Genomic DNA, 25,246 nt, shown 5'->3' on the forward strand with positions numbered 1-25,246 from the left:
GCTTATATTCTATATAGACATTAGACTGGTATGTGACACCTAGCCAGCCTTGCATTTTACCCAGAGGTGCACCGCGAGTCTCCCACACCGAGCTCCCACAACATTACGTCAGAGGCGTCCTACTTTTGCAAATAACTCTTAATCAACGTCACCATTCAACAATCGTTTCACCAATATCGCCTACCTAACCACACCACGCCGCTCTGATTATAACATTGCACAAGCCCTTATCACGGCGCTACCCAACAATCGCACATACCAGCTAAGCAGCTAGCCAGCATTATTCCGCCCATGATGTGAGGGTTCATCACACGCACCGGGATCAGCGCATAATGTGATGGTCCTATGCGCTCCGGGATTCGACCCTTTCGTTCAGTCCGCTCAGCACCATATCAAATTTACTTCTAAACTACTCACCCATCTAAACAACAAACACTTAAAGTGCATACCCTATCAAGGTCCCTCCTGACACAAACTATTAAACAACATCAAACCTCCTTATTTAATAAGTGCCGTCCACACGAATCATAAACCATTGTTTTTACCCGTTCTCCGCCCCCCTGGCCCCGTAGTGCCTATATATCAAACGCTCCTCCAACCCAACCACGTCATCAACCGGCGACTCTCGCTCCACGACAATACTGTACACAATTATCACTGCATTAAATATAAACATTAATACAGCCATAATTACATCAGCGCACCACTCGACTAGCCTCTCGATACCCATACCTCAGACCACCTTTCGTCAAACCTTTAACATCGCCGCCGTAACGTCCATAGATTAACGTGGCTACCTCCACAGCTAACCGGCAACACAACTGGGTTGAAAAAAGCATACCCGCTAACCGCGTCGGTAAAAACAGACCCATACACTGTTACATCCATACTTAACATCATAACACAGCCGGCCAAGCTCGCTATTATTACATTCATACACAAACAAACAACCCCCCGCGCGAGGCGTTGATTACATATGGCGCTAACACTTATAACCTACAAGATCCCGTGTCCGCCGACTTCTTCATGCATATACTGACCGTCCTTCCCAACAATAGACCGTAAGTTCCGTAACGTATTCTACCCCGGGGGATATAGAACCGCCAGTATCCCAAATTTGTGTCCCGAACATCCTCTAGTGTCCTTAAGCCAAAACCCCCTTATTTCTCCTAACTTACCGCGGCATAACACAGGTCTCATAGCGGCAGACCCAGTCATATACTTAATAATAAAATCGAGACCCACTAGCCGGGTATAGTATCCCACTCTCACACTCAACACATATTCATCTACACACCATTACTTAACCCTAATCTTTTCCTGTAAGATTTAGACTACGTACCGCTCCACGCCACAATTTCCATCAACATCCCCAATGAAATTTTACCTGTCCCTAAGTTATGTGCTGGGATTCACCTAGCTATGTCATTCACCATTCATTCAAATGTCCCTCACCTCCGGTTCTTGTTCGCCGACATAACCCCCTAACTGTGAAACTCTGTCACCATCCATATAGCGCCTCTAACGTCTGCCCTAGCTGTCCCTAAATATGACCAATAACAACCGTCGGGCCGCCACCTCTTAACAAAAAAATCTCTTTTCTTCTACCCCCCTCCTTGCTTAGGCAGGCATAAACACGCTGCCCGTATTTACCGCCTTTTACCCCAAACAAGGAGGCCGAATGCGGCCTCCTGCCTCTGCACAGTCACACAGCCGTTAAAGCTCACCGCTGTGCATCTGCGGGACAACAAGAGCGCCCCTTCACCTTGGATAGCCTATTCTAACACCGCTCCACCATCCCTGCATGCAAAAACCATATTCACCCTGGGCCCCACTCGTGGCTACACAACCAACTTTCATTCATTCCTCGTTCCCCCATCGAGACAGCAAACTCTGCACTGTAAACCCCTTGTAACGAACGTACCAACCCCGGCTTTATCCTGCATGCCCCCAATGCGCAGGGGCCGTGCGGCGCTGAGCAGCTGGCCACACCAAACCCCACTGCACACCTTTTGGGAGCAGCGCAGAACGGGTCACGAAGCACCACTTTGTCGTATCTTAAGTCAATACATTAACTTAAAACCAGATTCTCAAACATAAACATAAAGACGGACAACACGCTCATCACAGAAAAGCTGGATGTAGCCAATTACTTAAATAGTTTCTTCACAAACATAGCCACAACACTGGTAAACAAACTACCCTCCCACTCAGGGCATTATGGGGTAGAACACATAGTAGCTTACTACAAAAACCTAGGGGTCCACAAAGACGACTTCAAACTGGAAATGGTAACAACAGATGAGGTACTCAAAAAACTGAGCGCCCTCCAACCTAACAAGGCCACTGGCCATGACAACATCCCCTCCAAATTCCTCAGAGACTCAGCAGCCGCCATCACCCCAGTCATCACACACATAATAAACCTCTCTATAAAACAGGGACACGTCCCCAAGGACTTCAAAATTGCGAGAGTGACCCCTCTGCACAAAAAAGGCAGTAAATTAGACCCAGGCAACTACCGCCCTGTTTCTATCCTTACCTCCATCTCGAAAGTCATGGAAAAAATTGTATACGAACAGGTTGAAAAATACCTTGCGGAAAAAAAACTAATCTACGAATTCCAATCTGGCTTCAGAACATCCCACTCCACTGACACATGCCTTCTCTATTTAAACGACCACATCAAACAAGAGGTGGACGCGGGCAAATACTGCGGCATGGTCATGCTGGACCTACAAAAGGCCTTCGACACTGTCAATCACACCATTCTGATTGACAAGCTAAAAGCAATTGGTTTTGATAGTCTATCAGTGAGCTGGATGCAATCCTACCTGGAGGGGAGAGAGCAGATGGTGGAGGTAAACGGTACCCTATCCCCCCCCCTCACAGTAAACTGTGGTGTTCCACAAGGAAGCATACTAGGTCCGCTACTGTTCCTAATTTATGCAAATGACATGTCGTCAGCTTGTGACTGCAACTTGTTCCTGTTTGCGGACGACTCAGCCCTGCTGGTCTCTGACAAGAACAAGTTACAGGTTGAAAAAACCCTCAGCTCAGAACTAAGCAAAATCTGCATATGGCTCGCTGATAACAAACTATCATTACACATGGGCAAAACAGAGTCCATTCTCTTCGGTTCAAATAACAAACTCAGCAAGACCGACGGCTTCTCAGTTACAGTGGGGGACAATATTGTCACAAGGAAAGAAGATATTACCTACCTGGGTTCCATCCTAGAGGCAAATCTTTCCTGTGACAAAATGGCATCCAATGTAATAAAAAAAGTCAACCAACGAACTCGTTTCTTGTACCGGATCTCCTCACTGGTAAACAAGAATACCCTGAAGACTCTAGCAGGAGCACTCATTCAAGGGTACTACGACTATGCTTGCACCTCATGGTACCAAAGCACCTCAAAGGCGCTAAAAACAAAATTACAAACATCTCAAAACAAACTGGTCAGACTACTGCTTGACCTTACTCCTAGAACCCACCTCACCCCTGCCCACTTTGACAACCTAGGATGGCTTAGAGTAGACGACAGAGTACAGCAACTTGCAATGGGCCTGGTCTACAAGATACACTACACGACCAAGGTACCCATGTACATGACTAAATACTTCCCAAAGGTCAGTGAATACCACGATCACAACACCAGAGGGAGCTCCACAAATCATGTTAAACCCAGATTCGGCTCAAACAAGGGACTAAACACGTTTCGCAATTATGCCACATCAATGTGGAACGCCCTACCCAAAGCTGTAAAGGAATGTGAATCACTACCCACTTTCAAAAACACTCTCAAAAAACACCTAAGGGAGACTGCAACTCGAAACTGGCCCCTGTAAATGTCCGAACACAACCCCCTCCAATGTACAGTAAATTACCAAGTATGGTCTTGTCAATAATCCAATGTACAGTGTTGTTTGTACAGTTGTACAGTGTCCCCCACCCCTCCTACCCACCCACCCCTCCTACCCCCCCCCCCCCCACCCACCCAACCACCTCCAATGTACAGTCCCCACCCACCCCTCCTACCCAACCCCCCCCCCCCCCCCAACCAACCACCTCCAATGTACAGTCCCCCCCCCACCTACCCAATCCAATGTACAGTTTCTACGCCTAATGTATATACTCTTTTCTTTCTGGACTCTTTTTGTATCACAAATACAGTACTGTAATTGCAAATCTGGTATGTCATAAATGTATAGATGTAGCAGTACTGTCTATCTGTATGTCATGTATGTCATATATGTTACGATGAATTGAAAATGGGGGACCCTGATGTAAACAAGACGAAAGTCTTTCTCTGGTCTGCATCCCCTTAACAATTGTATGTATTGAGCTGTACTGCACTGTACCCATTCTGCAATCTGTTAATAAAGTTTTCATTCATTCATTCATTCAGGTTAGCCACAGTGCATACAGGTTTGTTTAAATGGAGGGAAGAAAGCAGAAATGATAGAAATGTCACAAATGTAACAGTACTATATACCTGTATGTCATGTATGTCCCTATGCCATAAATGTCATGATGTCATGTATGTTGTGTATGTCATAAATGTCAATCTGAATTGAAAATGGGGGACCCTGATGTAAACAAGACAAACGACTTTCTCTGGTCTGCATCCCCTTAACAATTGTGTGTATTGAGCCGTACTGTATTGTACCCATTCTGCAATCTGTTGAATAAAGTTTTCATTCATTCCAACTGCTCTGCTGTTGCCATGAGGTGAGGGCTTATATACATGTACACACAGTGTTCATCAGCACACCTGTGACAGATACATCAATTAGCTGGGGAAAATCCAGGGACCGTGCACAATTTACAACACATCAAAACATGAAAAATAAAATCACTGCAAATTAAAGAAATTCAAAGAATATATTATATTTTTTAAAGATAATTTTATTAACATTTTCCATTTTCACACAAAAAAGACATACATTTTTTTTCCCCTAATAATAAAAGCTAAATCAAACAGGCAGATGTACAATGTAGAGGCCCAAGGCTTACTTCTCTGTGACAGACTAAAAATATAAACAAACATAAGACTTTAAATAAATGTAACATATTTAAGGTACATACAGATACAATGAGGATAAACAAAGTTATGTTATATTGTGTATGTAGTGCTGTACTATATTCACTGCTGTCAAGTGAATCAAGTTTTTTTTTTCTTGTAATCTTTTAATATAAGTAAATGTATATTCTATATTGTAATACACTAAATTATGTTATATCTAGTAAAATTAATGGAAGAACAAATATAAATGTAAGGGGGTAGGGATCAATAAGCTTATCTTCCCTCTACTCCTTTTTTGGACATGTCTGCTAACCAAACACATTGTTCTTGACCTTTTGTTTATAATTCCTTATTTTTTTCTTTTTTCTAATTTTTCTTTTAGTGTTTTTTTTATTTGTTGCTATGATTGTTTGGTTTGACGGAACAAGATATCGTGAGTTGTTTGGAGAAATATGGAGAATAACATGTCCAAAAATAAAAGTTTTCATTCATTCATTCATTCATTCATACAATAATTAAATAAATGATAATAATACAAATAAATAAACAGAGCCCCTCCCAATCAACCAATAATCCCTGCTCGTCAGGTAGAGGAGAGCTCCAATAGATACAGTATGTCAGTAAGGAGAGACCTATTAGATACAGTAGGTCAGTTTACATGAGAAGGAGAGACCTATTAGATACAGGTCAGCTCACACGAAAAGGAGAGACCTGGTAGATACAACAGTTCAGCTTACATGAGAAGAGACCTAGTAGATGCAGCAGTTCAGCTTACATGAGAAGAAGAGACCTAGTAGATGCAGTAGTTCAGGTTCGTGAGAAGAAGAGACCTATAGATGCAGTAGTTCAGGTTGCGTGAGAAGAAGAGACCTAGTAGATGCAGTAGTTCAGGTTGCGTGAGAAGAAGAGACCTAATAGACGAGACTGTCCCTGAGAAGGTATCAGTGGAGGCTGCTGACAAAATTTTTAGGTGAAGCACAAATTATTATATTATATTATATATTAAATTATATTTTTAAAACATCCCCCACTGTGTGTCAGTGGTCAGTGGACACAGATGAAAACATATTAACATTAGGTGACAGCGCACCTGACCAGATGAAATCATATTAGGTGACAGCGCACCTGACCAGATGAAATCATATTAGGTGACAGCGCACCTGACCAGATGAAATCATATTAGGTGACAGCCCACCTGACCAGATCAAAACATATTAGGTGACAGCGCACCTGATCAGATCAAAACATTTTAGGTGACAGCGCACCTGATCAGATCAAAACATTTTAGGTGACAGCGCACCTGACCAGATCAAAACATATTAGGTGAAGGTGACAAGGAAGCCACAGACTCATACCCCCCCGACACTCAACTAACCGCCTCGGACAGTCCTTCATACCAGTGGCCATCAGGCTCCACAACAGTGGGCAGCAACTGCTGCCAGACATCGACCTGGGACTTATAGGAACCCAAGGAGGACAACTTACACTACCTTAGGCATACTGCACCTTATGTGGATACTGTGATACTGTGAATAATGAATAATGTATATTTCAGTTAGTTAGATAGTAAATTATAACACTACCTTATGCATACTGCACCTTATGTGACACTGTGAAAATATATTTCAGTTAGTTAGATAGTAAATTATATTGACCTATTTGTTTACACTGCTTGTGTTGTTTTCACTACCTGTACCCCCCCCCCTTCCCCCATGCTGCTATGATGCCTGAATTTCCCCAAGGGGATCAATGAAGGAATATCTTATCTTATCTTAAAAGGAAAGATGAAATTCCCTACCTGGGTTCCATCCTATAGAGGCAAATCATTCCTGTGACAAAATGGGATCCAATGTAATAAAACTAAGTCAACCAACGAACTAGATTCCTGTACCGGATCTCCTCTCTGGTAAACAAGAATACCTTGAAGACTCTAACAGGAGCACTCATTCAAGGGTACTACGACTATGCTTGCACCTCATGGTACCAAAGCACCTCAAAGGCACTAAAAACAAGATTACAAACATCACAAAACAAACTGGTCAGACTACTGCTTGACCTTACTCCTAAAACCCACCTCACCCCTGCCCACTTTGACAACCTAGGATGGCTTAGAGTAGACAACAGAGTACAGCAACTTGCAATGGGCCTGGTCTACAAGATACACTACACCACTAAGATACCCATGTGCATGTCGAAATACTTCCCAAAGGTCAGTGAATACCACGACCACAACACCAGAGGGAGTTCCACAAATCATGTTCAACCCAGATAAAAAATTTTAAAAAGTAAAAAAAAAAAAAAAAAAAAAAAATTAATAAAAATAATTAGTCATAACTTAGAAATGAGATTGCATGGGTCTATGAATCGATATCGCGATTCTGTTTTGATTAATTGCCCAGCCCTACAGTGTGTACAGTAAGTTAGCTTGGTGATTATCATTGTGATGTAGGCTAAGCTGGCTAGCTACTGTTAGCATACAAGCTTTTACAAACACTAGCCTACTTACTTTTTCATCCACAACGTTTTTTCTGATCCAGATGCATAAGTCCACTTCTTCATGTTGCTCAGTTGCTGGTTTATACTTCGGTCCTAATGTTGGCGCAAAGTTTAATTTAGCCTGACTTTACTTGATATAGCTGTACAGCTTACTTCTACTAAACAACAACTAAACTACTTCCTTGCTCTTTCAAACAGTCAAAATGGGTCCATCTGCAGGGTCGGAGGTTAGGTTTAGCTCTGGCCAATCTCAAGTTTCTCAAGTTTCTTTATTAGTTGTCATACAGAAGTACAGAATACTTTTATACAAAATGCTTATTTCTGTTACATTTTGTATAAAAGTATTCTGTACTTCTGTATGACAACTAATAAAGAAACTTGAGAAACTTGAGATTGGCCAGAGCTAAACCTAACCTGCAGATGGACCCGTTTTGACTTTGCAATGCAGCAATCTCTGATTGGATTTGCAAGGCTGCCAATCATATTCAACCTCCATGTATTGGATGGCAAGGGCTGTCAATCATTCAATCCTCCATTCAATGGCAAGAGTTTAACTGCACAGACCGTGCTTAGACGAAGTTAATAGCCTATTTCGATTGGCTGTTATTTATTATTTATATAACATTGGGTCACACCTGTGAAGTTTTCTTCACGAATAATTACTGCAGTCATTACTGCAGTGCAGGCCTGCTCAGAGCTGTCAATTTTGGCCATTTTAAAAAAAGAAAGAATTCACTGGCATTTTTTTTACAGAGGAAAACTTTTCTAATAAAAAAATATAAAATAATAATAATTAAAAAAAAGATTTTTTTTATATATATATAAATCAAATAAATGTATATATATATGTAAATGAATAATAATTATGAATTATGAGTGAATTTGTGTTTCACGTGTTGTCATAGAGAAACCTCCACTGGAAGGTATATACTGGGGTTAACTGGGAGGCAGACGCTGTATGTTAAAATGACTCATAAGGGGCTGCCATACATAATAAAATGTCATACTCTAGTCTAACCCCTAACAGTGTATTTTACATTTGTTCAAGTTTGAGAAAAAACATGACATTATTATATCAATATAACATAATTCAGGTTCTAAATCAAATAATCCTCAATGTGACTTTTAATAAGTATCTTTAGGGAATATATTGATTTGTCTCTATTTAGTCTTTAGAATACTATTATTACTGACCATCCAGTTGGCTGGTGACTGAAATTCTTTGATTATGGCATTAGATTACAAAACCAGGATATTGTCTAACAGGGAGGAATCTGGTTGGAGATTTCCTTTCAAGAAGTCTTGATGCTGCTGCTATTGTACGTTGGCCCTTGGGCTTTACCACCTGCTACCTTCTCAAGACACTATCTTATTTTCTAAAACCTAAAAATATAGGTGTTTTATTTACACAGGCTACAAACTTTGAAACTGGCAGTACCTATGTCCTTTAATCATTAACTATGTGTTACAACCACAGCCAGGGCATCTCTCTCTCCTGTCTGGCAGCAGGTCTCCACGCCCTTATATGGGCAGCTTCCTGTCTCTTCATCCCCACGCTGTCTACCTGGGTCAACCTACACACCTGAGACTCATCAGGTCCTCACCGAGCCTGGTGCAATATTCACATTCAGTAGATTTTAGAAATTGTGGCTAGCTGTTGTACTACATGGACCCAAATACCAAAACAAATCTGCCATTCAATTAGTGGAGAGAGAGCTGTTACAGTGCAGACAGAGTGGGGGTAATGTAGCGTCAATAATTTTTCATAATAATTACTTCATACCAATGGCTCCACAACAGTGGGCAGGGACTGCTGCCAGACATCCAACTATAGGAACCTAGTAGCTGACTCCCACCTAAAAGGACAATATACATACCATATGTGAATACTGTATACTTCATCAGAGCATATATTTAACATTTAAGCATTCAGCATTTTTTGATTATATATATATTAGATTAGATTTAGACTATTGGATTATTAGATTGCATATTTAGACTATTGCAATATTAGACTATTGCAATATTAGACTATTGCATTATTAGATTGCATATATTTAGCATTTCATTTTTTTAGATTATATATTAGATTAGATTTAGATTATTAGATTATATATTGTAACTATTATTGTAGGGCAAAATAACTGAGAGGGCTACATATCCTCATCTCGCGCCTTGTTGCCCATATGCGCATGTCCAGAGTTAATTATATTGTATATTGTTTGCACTGCCTTTTTATTCTATTTTTATTTTTACTTCTCCACTGCTATAATTCTGTGACCTGTACCTGTATGTCTTCTACTACCTGTACCTCCCCTCCCCCCTCCTGCTATGATACCTGAATTTCCCCAAGGGGATCAATAAAGGAATATATTATCTTATCTTATAATTATTACTAATTATTACTAAGGACAGACACACTGAAGTTATGTCTGAGTTGTGCTACATGGAGCCAAACACTCCTGGCTGTACCCAAACAGTGCAGACAGAGTGGAGCAGTGGAGGTTATTGCATGACAACTAGTGAGGCAGTACTTCACTAGTAATATACAGACAAAAAAAATATATATATTATTATTAATATACATATATTTTTTTTTCTTATTATTATAAAATATATATATATATTAGAAATGTTTTCCTCTGTGAAAAAAACAATGCCAGTGACATTTTCTTTTCTTCAAAAATGTCCAAGTGACAGCTCTGAGCTCTCTGACCTGGCCTGATCCCATAACAGTAACACATAATGGCCAGCTGTCAATCAGTCACTGCAAAAAGATTGCACGGGTTTGGCTTAAGAATATAATTATCCAATTAAAATAGGGTATTTGAGTTTAAAAAAGGCGGGTAGTGAGGTTCAGCGCACTTGATTGATTGGCGTTCACGCCGTGCCACATTGTGTTGACAAACTTAAGATCCAATCAGAGAATGGTGCCAGCTAATGAGCCGGCGCTGCAGCTGGACCCTATTGTTGACTGTGTGCAATTTGCCTTGAAAGGTCTGACATAGAAAAGATATTCATTTGTCTAATATAATAATTCATATTTTAAGATCTTTATTCAATTGTTGAACTTCATCAACTTATTGTGCACTGCATCGTTTGATGATATATATTTTTTTATCTCAGTTGAAGTAGTGTAGTTGACGTGAACGTGCCGTCTTGGACTGTCTGTAAGCTAACTCGTTGTAGCTAACATAGCTAAAGTGCTACCACCGCAGCTACCAGGGTGGAGTGTTTTGTTACCTGCCCAAGAGGACTTACCGGAGGGCTACCACCGCAGCTACCAGGCCCAGGGTGGAGTGTTTTGTTACCTGCCCAAGAGGGCTTACCGGAGGGCTACCACCGCAGCTACCAGGCCCAGGGTAGAGTGTTTTGTTACCTGTCCAAGAGGGCTTACCGGAGGGCTACCACCGCAGCTACCAGGCCCAGGGTGGAGAAGTAAGAAGTAACGTCTCAATGGTGAGTGATTCTTTTTTTAAATATTTAGTAGCTGTGTGGGTTGGCGACATGCGGCGTGTGTTGGCGGCGCATGTGAGTGTGTGTTGATTTCCTATAGTGCTGAGTGATGTGCATGTGAATGTCCTAACCCAACCCCCTCCAATGTACAGTAAATTACCTAACCCAAGAATACCCGAGAACCTCTTCTACCAAGTATGGTTTCGTCGATATTCCAATGTACAGTTTTGCTTGTACAGTTGTACAGTTTCCCCCACCCCACCTACCCATATAATTTCCTTTGTTGTGAGGGACCAGATTGGGAGACAGTAAGATATTGGTGAAAGAAAAATTGCATGTAGATATGTGTTTGAAACAGTGAGGGTGAGAAACAAATGATCTGGCTGTAAACAAATAGTTTTTGATTTGCCTTCTCGACTAAGCTATTGATGTGATGTTTGTAAGTGAGGCGTGTGTGTCAAGAGTTACTCCAAGGTATTTATTACTAGTACCTGTTGTCTTTAACTGTAGTGTCTGTCTGCTGTCTTCATAACCACACTGTGTGTGTGTCTGTACTTCTTTATTACATTTTTTTCATCTCTCCCGTCCTCCCCAATATTTTTTACTCACACACACATTGGGGGATGTTTTAAAAATATAATTTAACATATAATATAATATAATAATTTGTGCTTCACCAAAAAATGTGGTCAACAGCCGCCACTGGAGTGGAGGTAATGTAACGTTAATTATTAGAAATGGTAACTGACTTTTCTGATTTGACAATAAGTATTAAACATCAGGTATAACGTTACTGCAATAAGATTAATAAACACAGATCATATTTTTCCGGGACATTAAAATCTTCCTAGACACGTGGACCTCCCGGCATACATTTATTCTAGTAGAAACCGTGATTTGCACAATGAACAATGTATGAATTAGGACTGTCAATCAAATATTTAATTGTGATTAATCACATGATTGTCCATAGTTTATAATTATCTGTTCATCTGTTTTTATCCCTAGTATGAATGCATTGTGAACAAGAAAACAATATAATCCTGTATACTGTAGCAAGTCTTAATTGATTTTTGTGTCAATTGTAGAAATCTTTGATATTGTGTTCTGGGAAAATGAGTTAATGGTGTGGGGTTTCAACATGCTGTTGCAAGCAACTGAGGAAAAACACAACATTATTATAACCAATCAATGGTGTTTACTTCTAACTGAATTCATCTAAAGAAAACAAAGGAATATTTGATTTATTAGAGAAAAATACAATTTATTAAAGATATAATAGTAGTTATACTACTGCACAATTCGGATTTCAAAACAGCCCTGCTTGTCCATGACAGTTCATTATTGCACAAAAAGAGGTAGTAAAACCAGAGAAGTGATGTAAAAACCACACACACCATCACACCTTTATCTGTACTAATATCATAAGCACTCATACTTTAAGAACCAAATAGAAAACCAGGAAAGAACAGAAGATGAAGCATACAGTAGAACAAGACAACTTTCAATTGTATCCCATTAATTGCATATAATTCAAAGGAATACATTAAGGTTTTTAATTTAATTATTTTCATTTCGTAGACTTTGCCACCTCAAGCATATATAAATCCTTCATAAAAGCCTCACAGTTGTGCAAATTTCATGGTGGGAACAAACTACTTTTAAAGCCCTAGAAACAGAAGGCTCAGTGTATAGACAATGCTAACCAGACAGAGAGCACTGGAGGAAAGACCAGCACTGGAGTCAAAGATACTCCCGGGGTCGTCTGTGGTGGGCGGCTCTGGGGTCGTGGTAGTGGTAGTGTTTGGGGTTGGGGTAGTGTTTTGGGTTGGGGTGGTGGTAGTGTAGATGGTGGTTGGAGTAGCCTTGACAGCGAATCTTCTAGACCGAGTGCCCCATTCATTCAGAGTAAAGACCATGACCAGATTCTCACCTACAAAGGAAAGGGGAATCATTTGGTGTGAAGGTACTGAACTGAGCTCATAACCAAGGTACTTAGATATGTTTCAGGAAGAATAATCAAATGATACAGTATAATTACACTTAATTACACACCCACTGTTTGAAAGAATGTGGCAGCCTGATATAGCCAAATAATTGCTGACATTAATGTAAAGTACATTCATTTTTACATTCATGTAAAATGTATGTAACCTCAAAGAGTTTAACCTTATTAAGACTTTTGCTTTAAAAAAAAAAAAAACAAGACTAACAGTCTTAACAGCAACGTAGCCAGCCAGCAATCAAATGGGCCTTTCTATAAAGTCAACATCTATTTCACAGCACTTACAATATGTCCCTCCCCGTTCCTACAATGTGTCTACTGTAAGGATGTAATACTGACAATACAATAATTCACTGTATAGTCTTTTACTTTGTGTGCAAATGAATATGAGAAGTGATAAGAAATTGGTTAGTGCCCTAGCTACATCAAGCAGGTTTAGCCCGTTGCTAACCTCGATGAGTAGGAGACAAATGAGTAGACAAAACTAACCATGATTTTATCTATTGTGATAAACATTAAATAAGCTTTCTAGCTGCCATATCGCTTTGATATCCACAGAAACAGAACAATGTTTTCATAGTGCTAATTGCGATTAGTATAACTAACGTCAGTTAATGTTTGTTACTCAATATTTCAGTTAGCTTTAATTCATCTTCATCTGTAAGCCCTGCATTTTCAGCCTTTTAGCAGTTTGAAATAAAGCCCCCATTTAAATGCATGTTTAAGTCACTGACATACCGGGGTTGAGGATAGCCAGGTCAGTGTAGTTGGCCCAGCAGCTTTGGAAGTGGATGGTGGTGTTTCCTGCCAGCCCAGACACTGTGCCATTGCTGGAGTCCACCAGGGTGGCAGTGGCCGTGAACGACGTCACTCCTACAGCCACACATTCACCCTGGAGAAGACAAGAGATCACAGTCAGTGACCTGTCACCACACTGATGTCGACAGAAACACTATACTAGATAGTTCTACGCCTGGAGTTTATAGCATGGAGGCTCTACTCTTGTCTAATAAAGGTGTACACCTGGGGTTTGCAGGCTTTACTCTTGTCTCTACTGAGATTCACTCAGCCCAGGACCTTTTTTCAAGTTTATTTGTTACATGCAAATGTGGTGGTTCCTGGCTATATATCGTTATATATACTGCTACACTTTGCTTGCTTCGATATGAAGCGAGCAAAGCATAGTGGTACATATACAGCCAGGAATCAGCAACATACAAACGTACATACATTGCTGTGAAATGCTTTCCCTGCACGACCCCACCCCAGACTGTGCATAGCCATTCCGTTGCTAGGGCAACAGCTTTGAACAAACATTGCAACAGGAAATACAAAGGGGCCTATTTAGAATGTGTATGTTGTCGGCGGTTAGGTGGCGTAGCGGAGATTGCGTTCGTCACCAACCCCGGAGCTGTGAGCTGGATTCGCCTGTTCGAATCCAGCTCACAGCTCCGGGGTTGTCACCAGCTTGGCTGGCCGTTCACACTAATACAATTGGCTGTATTAGAGGGTGGGAGAAGCTGGCGGGGTGGGTCCGGGTCGTTGTAAACAGCGACTCCTACAGTTCGGTCGGGGCGCCTGCTAAGCGCGGATAGGACCTGAGTGGGATAGTGTGATCCTTCCACACGCTACGCCCTCTCAGGGAGGATCCGCGCTGCCAGGTGAAAAGAAGCGGTTGATTGGCTGGACGTGTGTCGGAGGAAGCATGTGATAGCCTCCACTCTCCCAGATGATCTGACTGTGGGGGGTAAGTGCGCAGCGACCAGGAAGGGGATTGGGAATTGGCATACGACTAACATTGGGATGGGAGAAAATCGGAGGAAAAATGGAGGGGGAAAAAGATCAATACAAAAAAAAAAATTGTATGTTGTCAAGTTAGAAAAGGTCTATACCTTTCCATCATTTTCTTTTATTAAATTCTATCAATTCTATTTGAACTCACTGCTAATCTCAAAACACTGACAAGTAGTAAAGTGTGAAGTAAAGTGTGACTACACAGTACATTTCGCAGAGTAAATCTTACTCAAACTGTTTGAGTAAAATGTACTCAGTTTGAGTAAAATTTACTCTGCGAAATGTACTGTGTACTGATGAAGTGACTGTGTTATTATTATCTGTCATGAGGCCTCACCGCCTCATCGACCGCCATGAGACTGGGCTGCTGGTAGAGAGGCCCCACGTATTCCCCGGCGATGGGCTCCCCCATCAGCAGCAGGCTGGATACGGTGGACAGAAAGCTCACTACAGGCTCCTTCCTCGTCACCTCTGTGGTGGCCACCTGGGGTACAGAGGAGAAACAGAGAATGTCTTGAGAGACGTCCGTTCCTATGTGCTAAGTAGGGTCCGGGGACACAGAGAGGGTCATTAGAAAGTTTCAGAAGGTCCCCAGCAAAACGAGGAATAGTTTAATTTTGCCATTACCCATATTTCATTTACAAAAAATTATCACAAGAATGATATCTTGATCTTAAGCTTCATTCTCCACTTATCTCCCCACCTACAGGATAGGCAGGAAGTTAGGAAGTACTGGACTAAATCATATCTAACAACAACACATTTCTCATGCGAGCGTCCCTGGGACAAATTCACATCAACCTGGGGGTCTGTGGCCTAAAGGGTATCAGTATAGGGGCCCAGGATAGGAGAATATTTGGGAACACCTGTTATAGTCGATAGTGTTTTGGTGGTATAGAGGGAAGAGATCACCATGTGATTCAGACTTGAGAGGGGTGTCTCACCTCCTTCCAGCTGGGGTCAGTGGGTGGAGGAGATGGAGGGATGACACCCATAGTGGAGACATTGAAGCCGATAGACCGACTCAGGTTGCCTGTAACTGCTGCCTGACCCAGGTCATTAGCGATGTTCTTCAGGACAGCGAAGTCCTCCTCATCTGGGGAGTCACAGGGAATTGAGTGACTTTGTAGACAGTTTCAGTGGAATTTACCTATCTCAAGCTCTGCCCTCTTTCTTAATCCTCCAATCAGCTTTCCTCGAGAAGCAACAGTTGAGATTAGAGGTTTGAGAAAAGAGGGGAGGGTTTGAGGTCTATTGCGTTGAGGAACAGCTTGGACTTGTTTGCTAATATCAATAGCTGACAGGAAATCAAATGTAGTAGTCCATTTATAATGTTCATGTTGTCAAATTGAAACCGGTATTAGAAACCTTTGTCTTAAGGTTAAGTCTTTATGTTGTCATCAATTATCTTACTTTACAATGTCGATTGTGATAAAGGTTATTGTAGCATTAGCAAGGAAACCATATTATACACAATACAATGGCCCATATTTGGAACCTTCAGACAAAGAACCGTGTACTGTAAGTCCATTTTTAAATGTTTTGAAGTGCCAACATAATTACAAATACCATATAAACACTAGTCGGTCCAAATCATTAGGAGTGTAAATGTTCTACATGACCTAAAAGTACACAACATCTGCTGTCTTTAATTATGAACAGACATAACACTCAGTCTTCAGGAAATAAGATTTGGAGACGTCCCTCATCAGAAACTATGAAATGAATGTAGACGTTTCTCTGTCTTAAGTATGCATTCATCAAGTAGCATTTGGAGAGCTGATCTAGGGACGGTCGCTGACCAGGTTCTTTAACCTCATTCTAGAGAAAAACGAAAACCAACCGCAGATCAGCAGTCCTACTTTGAGATAATAAACAGCTAGAAAATGCCTGGCAACCCAAAACAACTCTCTGCAGAGTCTCTGGTCCGCTCTCACCGCTGGTGGTGTTGGTGGTCTGTTGGACGGGAGGCGTCTTGATCTCCATCTCCACCGTCATGCCAGTGGCGCTCCTCTTGCGCCGCCGCGCGCCTCCTCCGTCCTCCCTGACGATCTTGGTGATGCGGATCATGTTGCGCGGGACCTTGAGGAACAAGGCCAGGTTCCGGATCAGCTCGTCTCCGTAGAAGTCCTCCACGCTCATGGCGGGCAGCTGGAAGGAGATGATGAGGACTGGCGAGGTGCGGATCTCAACCGGCGTGGAGCCTCTCACCAGGACAGACAGCATCTTGTAGTCCTGGTCGAAGTAGTTTGTGCCCAACGAGGAGTTCAGCCTGGGAACATATTGCCCTGTGGGATGACAAAAGATAGACAAAACAGCTGAGGAAATAGAAAGTCTATGGTGATGGTGTTTGTGAGTCATGTTACGCTACTGAGAATTAGGGAAGCACAGATGCTTATACTGTCTTATTGGATAGAATGGATACCAGGTTTAAATAATATTAATACAATTATGAATGAATAAATAATATTAATAATCAATATTAAAATGTGATGCCATGTCTAAAATCAAAACAGACTTTTTTGGCACCTACCCGAGAAGGCTGGGTTAGGTTTATCAGTGCATCCCTACTGAGAACGCTTTCTACCTGAGAAGGTTAGGGTTAGGTTTATCAGTGCATCCCTACTGAGAACGCTTTCTACCTGAGAAGGTTAGGGTTAGGTTTATCAGTGCATCCCTACTGAGAACACTTTCTACCTGAGAAGGTTGGCTCTCTCAGGATATAGTCGGTGTTGTCTTGGTTCCATTCAGCGTTGGTTGGAGCAACCAAGTTGTTGTCAACGTACACGTCCAGCCGTTGGGGATTGGAGTAGAAGATAGCGACCCGCACACTCTGCAAGATAGAAGTTCCCTTGTAAAAACCTAAATCTTCCTAATAATGTAATTTATGTATTATATACAGTTTATTGTAAGTATTGTTCGGGACGGAGCTAAAAGGTGTGCTGACCTCAGTGGCTTTTGCGTTGAGCATCATGAGGCGTAGTTTCTGAGGGGTGACGCTGGTGAAGAAGACGTCAAGCGCGTGGCCAGTAGCCACGATGCTGTGGAACAGAGACACTCTCTTCTGACAGGTGTAGCCAGAACACCAGCCATGGTCCTGAGGGCCTACGCACAGCACAACAACAGACATGATGAGAGTACGATATTACTGAAGTCTGTTTAGAGAAGTCTTGTCGCCATCTTGATAATGGGAACTAACAAGACCTCACCCCTATAGGGAGGTGTAGTGGTTACGTCGTTGTCGTTTCCGGCCGGTCCACCTCGCTTGAAATTGCAATGTATTTCCAATGGACACATTTCTAAATCATCTCGTTTAAAACAAATAAAGCATTAACATTGGCATGGTGTACCTTTCTGTGGGTATTCATCGACAATCTATAGCTCAAACATGAAACTATTTGCAATTAATAGTAAAATAATTATGTATAATTTTATTTCAACCAGAAATGCGTAAACAATAATGTTAGTGATAGAAGGGAACTAATTTTGTGCAAAAATGGAAAGCTTGCCAATGTTCATGAGGCATAATTATTACAATAGCCGATAATACATTTTCCCAATGATAAATCCCTATAGAATCTGCACCTGGCTCGCTGATAACAAACTATCATTACACCTGGGTAAAACAGAGTCCATTCTCTTCGGTTCAAATAACAAACTCAGCAAGACCGACAGCTTCTCAGTTACAGTGGGTGACAATATTGTCACAAGGAAAGATGAAATTACATACCTAGGTTCCATCCTAGAGGGAAATCTTTCCTGTGACAAAATGGCATACAATGTAATAAAAAAAGTCAACCAACGAACTAGATTCTTGTACCGGATCTCCTCTCTGGTAAACAAGAATACCCTGAAGACTCTGGCAGGAGCACTCATTCAAGGGTACTATGACTATGCTTGCACCTCATGGTACCAAAGCACCTCAAAGGCGCTAAAAACGAAATTACAAACATCACAAAACAAACTGGTTAGACTACTGCTCGACCTTACTCCTAGAACCCACCTCACCCCTGCCCACTTTGACAACCTAGGATGGCTTAGAGTAGACGACAGAGTAAAGCAACTTGCAATGGGCCTGGTCTACAAGATACACTACACGACTAAGGTACCCATGTACATGTCAAAATACTTCCCAAAAGGTCAGTGAATACCACGACCACAACACCAGAGGGAGCTCCACAAATCATGTTAAACCCAGATTCGGCTCAAACAAGGGACTAAACACGTTTTGCAATTATGCCACATCAATGTGGAACGCCCTACCCACAGCTGTAAAGGAATGTAAATCACTACCCACTTTCAAAACCACTCTCAAAGAGCACATACGGGAGACTGCAATTCGAAACTGGCCCCTGTAAATGTCCTAACCAAACCCCCTCCAATGTACAGAAAATGTCCTAACCCAATAATACACAAGACCCTCTTCTTTGGACCAAGTAAGGTTTCGTCGATAATCCAATGTACAGTTACCCCCTCCCCCACCATCTCCAATGTACAGTTCCCCCCCCCCCCCCACCCCACCTCCTCCAATGTACAGTTTCTTCGTCAAATGTATATACTCTCTTATTTAGACTATTTTTTTTTTGTATCACAAACAATACTGTATTTGTAAATCTGGTATGTCATAAATGTATAGATGTAGCAGTATTTTCTATCTGTATGTCATGTATGTCATATGTTATGATGAATTGAAAATGGGGGACCCTGATGTAAATAAGGGGTGGAACCCGCGGGAAACTAAAGTGACGTCAGATTACACCTCCCTATTGCTTTGAATGAGAGTCATCCGTATCTACAGTAAGAATCTGTCATACATATCTATGTTTTTCTCTCATTTTTGAAGTCACTGGTAAGAACACAGAATGGTGAATGCCTTTTTCCATTTAGACCCAGCTTCTACACATTCTATGCCATTCAATCCCACCTGCAAATGATGTATTCCTCTGACTGTTAACATTTCTAGGAGTGTGCTGTGCCAGGGACGTGCTTGCATCTCTGTTCACCAAATTACCAAATAATAAGTTGTGACACACCCAGGGGTGTAGCTCCAGATTCTGGGCCCCCTGAAAGAATGTATTTGTAGGCCCCCAGTGAATGCGAGCGCGCGTAATTTTTTTGTGCCATTTTTTTATTGATGAAAACGCATAATATGGTTTTTACCTATACATTCGGATCAGCAGTTCAGCACCTGCACTGTTGGTGGGTGAGCCTAGTAAAGGATGTCGCATTGCGTTCATCTTCAATGAATGGACCAATGCAATAGTCTACCAAAGCCCCCCCCTCTCTCTCTATATATCTCACACACACACACACATACACACACACACACACACACACACACACACACTTCAGAAACAAACATGATAGTATCAATGAGAGCATCAATAATACACCTGAGTGATGTCTAGTAAAAATTTTTTTTTTTTTTTTTTTTTTTTGGGGGGCCCCCCAGTGCTGGGCCCTTGGAATCATCCTAAGCTACCCCCCCCCAGCTACGCCCCTGGACACACCCACATCCTGAGCTTAAAGGAACACGTAGAATGCTATCTGGCTGCACGTTAGCATAGCTTAGCACAATGAATGGAAGCAGACATGACCGGTTAGCCTAGGCATTGTCCAACTAACAACTATCCCAAAGGATAACTGGACATGTCCGCTTCCATTAATTGTGCTAAGCTAGGCTAACATGCAGCCAGATCGATTTCTACTGAACGCACAGAGAGGAAACTGGTATCTATCTTATTGTCTCTCTCTGGAGCTAATTTCCCAAAATGTTGATGTGTTCCTTTAATCCTGGGCTTTGCTATTATGCATAGATTCAAGGAAACAGAGTTACAGTTAACCAAATCATCTTACCGTTAAGAAGATCCAGGTAGTGATCACTGAGCACAGCCACGGGGGACAGGCGCCTGGTCTCTGTGTCCGAGTCGAGACTCTCGATCACCAGCATCCTGTAGTTCAGCCCAAAGCACTTGTAGCTCTGCCAGGCCGGCATGTAGGTGCAGTTGTCCCTGATCACACCTGGAGAGACAACAGTCGGCTGTCATTCAGGATGTGCACGAGATCAAATCTGCGTAATTTTTATCAAGCAGCATTTAATTAGTGTACAGTATGTAGAATGTAGGATACCACATTTATGTGTAGGATTTCTGTTTCAGAAAGCGAAAGCGTTTGCCAACATATTAGAGTAGAAGGAGAAGATCCTGCACAATGTCTAAAGCTTGCAAATATGACAATGCTTCCAATGTTCTCACCAAATGACTAAACATTTATTCAAATATGAATATCATATTGGTGTCAAATCTTTTTTTAAAGATGTGTTTTTAGGGCATTTATGCTTTATTGGGATAGGACGCGTCTATTCGAAGCCCAAACAACTCCTGCTTCCGCGTTCGAGTTTTGCGCTCTGATTGGCCACTGACCTACGGTATTACGCCCCCCTTATCTACGCCAGTTCTGCACGCCCAACTCTACTAACAGCCTGCAGCCTGCTCGCTAGTCCTGCCTCTACTAACAGCCTGCATTATCCAATTCATATCAATCGAAATAACTTATTGTTTTCATCTCTCTATATTAACGGCTCGCTAGTTCTGCCTCTACTAACAGCCTGCATTATCCAATTCATATCAATCGAAATAACGTATCTCGCTATATTAACGGCTCGCTAGTTCTGCCTCTACTAACAGCCTGCATTATCCAATTCATATCAATCCTCTCTATATTAACGTGATTCCATCAACACAACATAAATGTTCAAAACACGACAAGACAGTTTGCATTACTTCCCACGGTTCTCGGCACTTATTCTACCGGTAGTGCGGTAGTTGTTGCCACGGTATTGGGTCTTTGGGTGAATACTTCATTGGCGGGGAAGAAGAACACCGATACCGGGGTGTGGACCGTCCCGCGAGCCCCAGACCACCGTCCCGCGAGCCCCAGACCACCTCCAGAGTCTGGGGCTCGTGGGGCGGTGGTCTGGGGCTCGCGGGGCGGTGGTCTGGGGCTCGCGGGACGTTCCACACCCCGCTATCAGTGTTCTTCTTCCCCGCCAATGAAGTATTCACCCAAAGACCCAATACCGACCGTGGCAACAACTACCGCACTACCGGTAGAATAAGTGCAGAGAACCGTGGGAAGTGATGCAAACGGTCTTGTCGTGTTTTGAACATTTATGTTGTGTTGATGGAATCACGTTAATATAGAGAGGATTGATATGAATTGGATAATGCAGGCTGTTAGTAGAGGCAGAACTAGTGAGCCGTTAATCCCAGAGTACATTGCAATTAAATGGGGCGACAGTGGCTCGGGAGGTAGAGCATTCGTCTGGTAATCCGGAGGTTCCTGGTTCGATTCCTGCTACCCCCGGGCAGCGTGTCGAACTGTCCTTGAGCAAGACACTTGACGCCCTTGGTGTCAAATTTATTTAATGCAAATTGTATTATGTTGTATCTTTGTCCTTCTGTCCTTTTAATGTAAATTGTATGTGTTGTATTTTTGTCCTTCTGTCTTTAACTCAACACAGTTTCGGACAGAAATGTCACCCAACATTGATCCTGATCCTGATCCTACTTACTCAAGGTCTGGAATCTGCTGGTTTAAATTATTTGGACCTAGTAGCCACAGCAGGTTCACCCAACAACACACTTGATCCCAAGGTGGTACCACCAACCTCACAAGTGTAGTGAAACTAACGGGATGTTTAGCTACCTTTGTGTGGAGCGATCTGGTCCACGGGGATCCTGCTGCTGTTGGGGTAGGTGAGCATGACTTTGGGGATGCGGTAGTCGCCCAGCCCCCTACTGGGGTCCCCTCCCCACGCAAACTCAGAGTGGGGCAGCACGGCCCCCACGGCACCCAGGAAGGAGCCGTCCAGGTCCTTCAGCATGCTCTTCTTCTTCGCATCGCATTCCATGTCCACACAGTCCGCTGGGTTCACCTTACTGAGATTATGAACAAAACACAAAATACATCCCCATGAGCAACTTCATTAGGTCTTATTCCTTCCTCGACAGGGATATACAGAGAGTGGGATATCCTTTAATCTCAGGATGCTGAAAGTGACAAACTGCAGATAATCACATTTATAGTGTAAATTCAAAGCCACACAAGTCCATTTTAAGTTGTGAGATGACAGATATATTCACACCTCATTATCTGATGAAGTAGGAGTGTTGTCTACATTCATAGCCACAAAAAGAAGGAAAAGGTTGTGTACTTTCAGGGAATTCATATCACTCACACTTCAAGTGATATACAGTAGTTAACTGAGCAACTGCAGACCAATTAAAATGGACATAATATAACACTTTTCACCCAATGCTTCTTGGAGAATTTGCAGTCATGATGATAGTGTCCATCGTAGAACCATGTGTGTATGTATGCATGCATACCCCAGATCAGCTCTGTGGATGAAGACCTTGGATTCCTCTGAGACCGTTACCATCTCTAGACCCTGGACGTGGACTGGGTGCTGCAGATCCTCATTGGCGGGGTTGGTCATGAACATCACACTTGACTGATCACAGACAGTTTGAAATCTAGCAAACGTTGAGTCTAGATATGGAACAGAACATAGAGGTGAGGAAAGGTTTCTGGAATCTCTCAAAGAGCGGAAATTAGGAACTTGATGGACTCAATAGGTTTGGGTAAGGTTACCCTTTTAATAGTCACATGTCCTCTTCAAGTATATGCAGCTTGGACTGTTCTTTAAACTACATGGTTGAAAATCTCAACAACACCTTATCATTTACTCTGGATGTTGTCGCTCCACTGAAGGTTAAAAAGAAGTCAACTACAAAATCTCCCCATGGTTAAACAATAGCAGTGTTGGTCAGACTAAGAGAATCTGTAGGGCTACGGAACAGAAATGGAGGGAAACTAAGCTCAGTTCACCTCACAGACTACCTATAACAAAGCTAGGAAGGACTACTTTTCTAAGGTTATCGCAGAGAATGCTGGAATATCTAGAATATTATTCTATGCCATTGAACTCAACACTGCCCCCACCCCTCTGCAGTCAGTCATATCTGCATTTAAAGAAAACTTGCATTATTCTTCAATAATGCTTTTCTTCCTCATCCCCCTTCCCCCCCCCCCCCTATTTCCCTAGCCCTATTTTTTTCCCTGATTGTGAAGCGACCTTGGGTTCTATGAAAGGCGCTATATAAATTTTATCTATTATTATTATTATTATTATTATTATTATTATTATTATTATTATTATTATTATTATTATTATTATTATTATTATTATTATTATTATTATTATTATTATTAATAACAAAATAACAACAATTAGATCCAGCATTACCCCTGATGCAAAAACAGTAAAGCCTGCAGAAAAGATGTAACCATGGGAAAATGTACTTGTATTACATCAACTGAGCTCTATAAAACTGTCATGGAATGTACTCCTCCACTTCAGAACATACCACAGCACAAACTGCTCTTACAAAAATAATTAGTGACCTCAGACTAAACTCGGATGCAATTCTTGTCCTCTTAGACCTAAGCACAGCACACAATTGACCATGATATCCTAATTAATCTTCTCGAAAAGTTAGTTGGTTTTTCTGAATATGTATTAAACTTAGACTCATTCCTTCCATCCACACCGATTATTTTACTGTAAATGAGAGCTATGCTAGTTTTATGTCTATTTTTATAGAAATGTATGTCTGAACTTGTACTGCTGTGAAACACTTTGGGCTGCAATTCTTGTATGAAAGGTGCTATACAAATAACGTTTATTATCATCATCATCATCATCATCATCATCATCATCATCATCATCATCATCATCATCATTATTATTATTATTATTATTATTATTATTATTATTATTATTATTATTATTATTATTATTATTATTATTATTATTATTATTATTATCATCATTATTACCCAGCGAACAGTTGACCGAGTCGAGCATGTGCACGTGCCTCTGTTCAAAGGTAAACGTTTGATTTTCTATTATTTTCATTCTGTGAATACTAACACAAAGAGAGGAACTCGCGGCTGGGTGGCGCAGTGGACAAGGTGCTCGTCACCAAAGCAAGAGACACTGGTATCAAATCCAGCTGTCAGCGTTGCTTCCGGCTTGGCCAGCCGTCATACTGGCTCGATTGGCAGAGGCAGCGGGAGGGAAGCCGGTGGGTGGGTCTGGGTCGTTGTGGACAGCGACTCCTACAGTTCGGTCGGGGCGCCTGCACAGCGAGGGAAGGATCTAAGAGAGGTAGTGTGACCTTCCACACGTTACACTCTCTCAGTGAGAGTCCGCGCTGCCAGGTGAAAAGAAGCGGTGGGCAGGGTACACATGTGTCGGAGGAAGCATGTGATAGTCTCTGCCCTCCCAGACCGACGGTAGGGGGTAGAGTGCGCAACGACCAGGAAGGGGATTGGGAATTGGCATAACGACTAACATTGGGAGGGGAGAAAAACGGAAAAAGAAGGGGGGAAAAGATCAT

General features: G+C 41.9%; 1 protein-coding gene across 1 annotated transcript in view; it reads right to left on the bottom strand.

The window, feature by feature from the left end:
* Positions 1–12,219: 12,219 nt before the first annotated feature.
* The window catches only part of pkhd1l1.1 (PKHD1 like 1, tandem duplicate 1), a 76,748-nt gene continuing 63,721 nt past the window's right edge, over positions 12,220–25,246 (bottom strand). The window contains 10 exon segments of the mRNA XM_084313568.1: positions 12,220–12,914; positions 13,725–13,878; positions 15,118–15,264; positions 15,725–15,876; positions 16,718–17,068; positions 17,478–17,613; positions 17,728–17,885; positions 20,637–20,801; positions 22,488–22,720; positions 23,171–23,333. Of these exon segments, the coding sequence (XP_084169694.1) occupies positions 12,643–12,914; positions 13,725–13,878; positions 15,118–15,264; positions 15,725–15,876; positions 16,718–17,068; positions 17,478–17,613; positions 17,728–17,885; positions 20,637–20,801; positions 22,488–22,720; positions 23,171–23,333 (1,931 nt within the window). The 3' untranslated portion in view covers positions 12,220–12,642.

This window comes from Notolepis coatsorum, assembly GCF_963971535.1.
Source record: "Notolepis coatsorum genome assembly, chromosome: 4".
NCBI lineage: Eukaryota > Metazoa > Chordata > Actinopteri > Aulopiformes > Paralepididae > Notolepis > Notolepis coatsorum.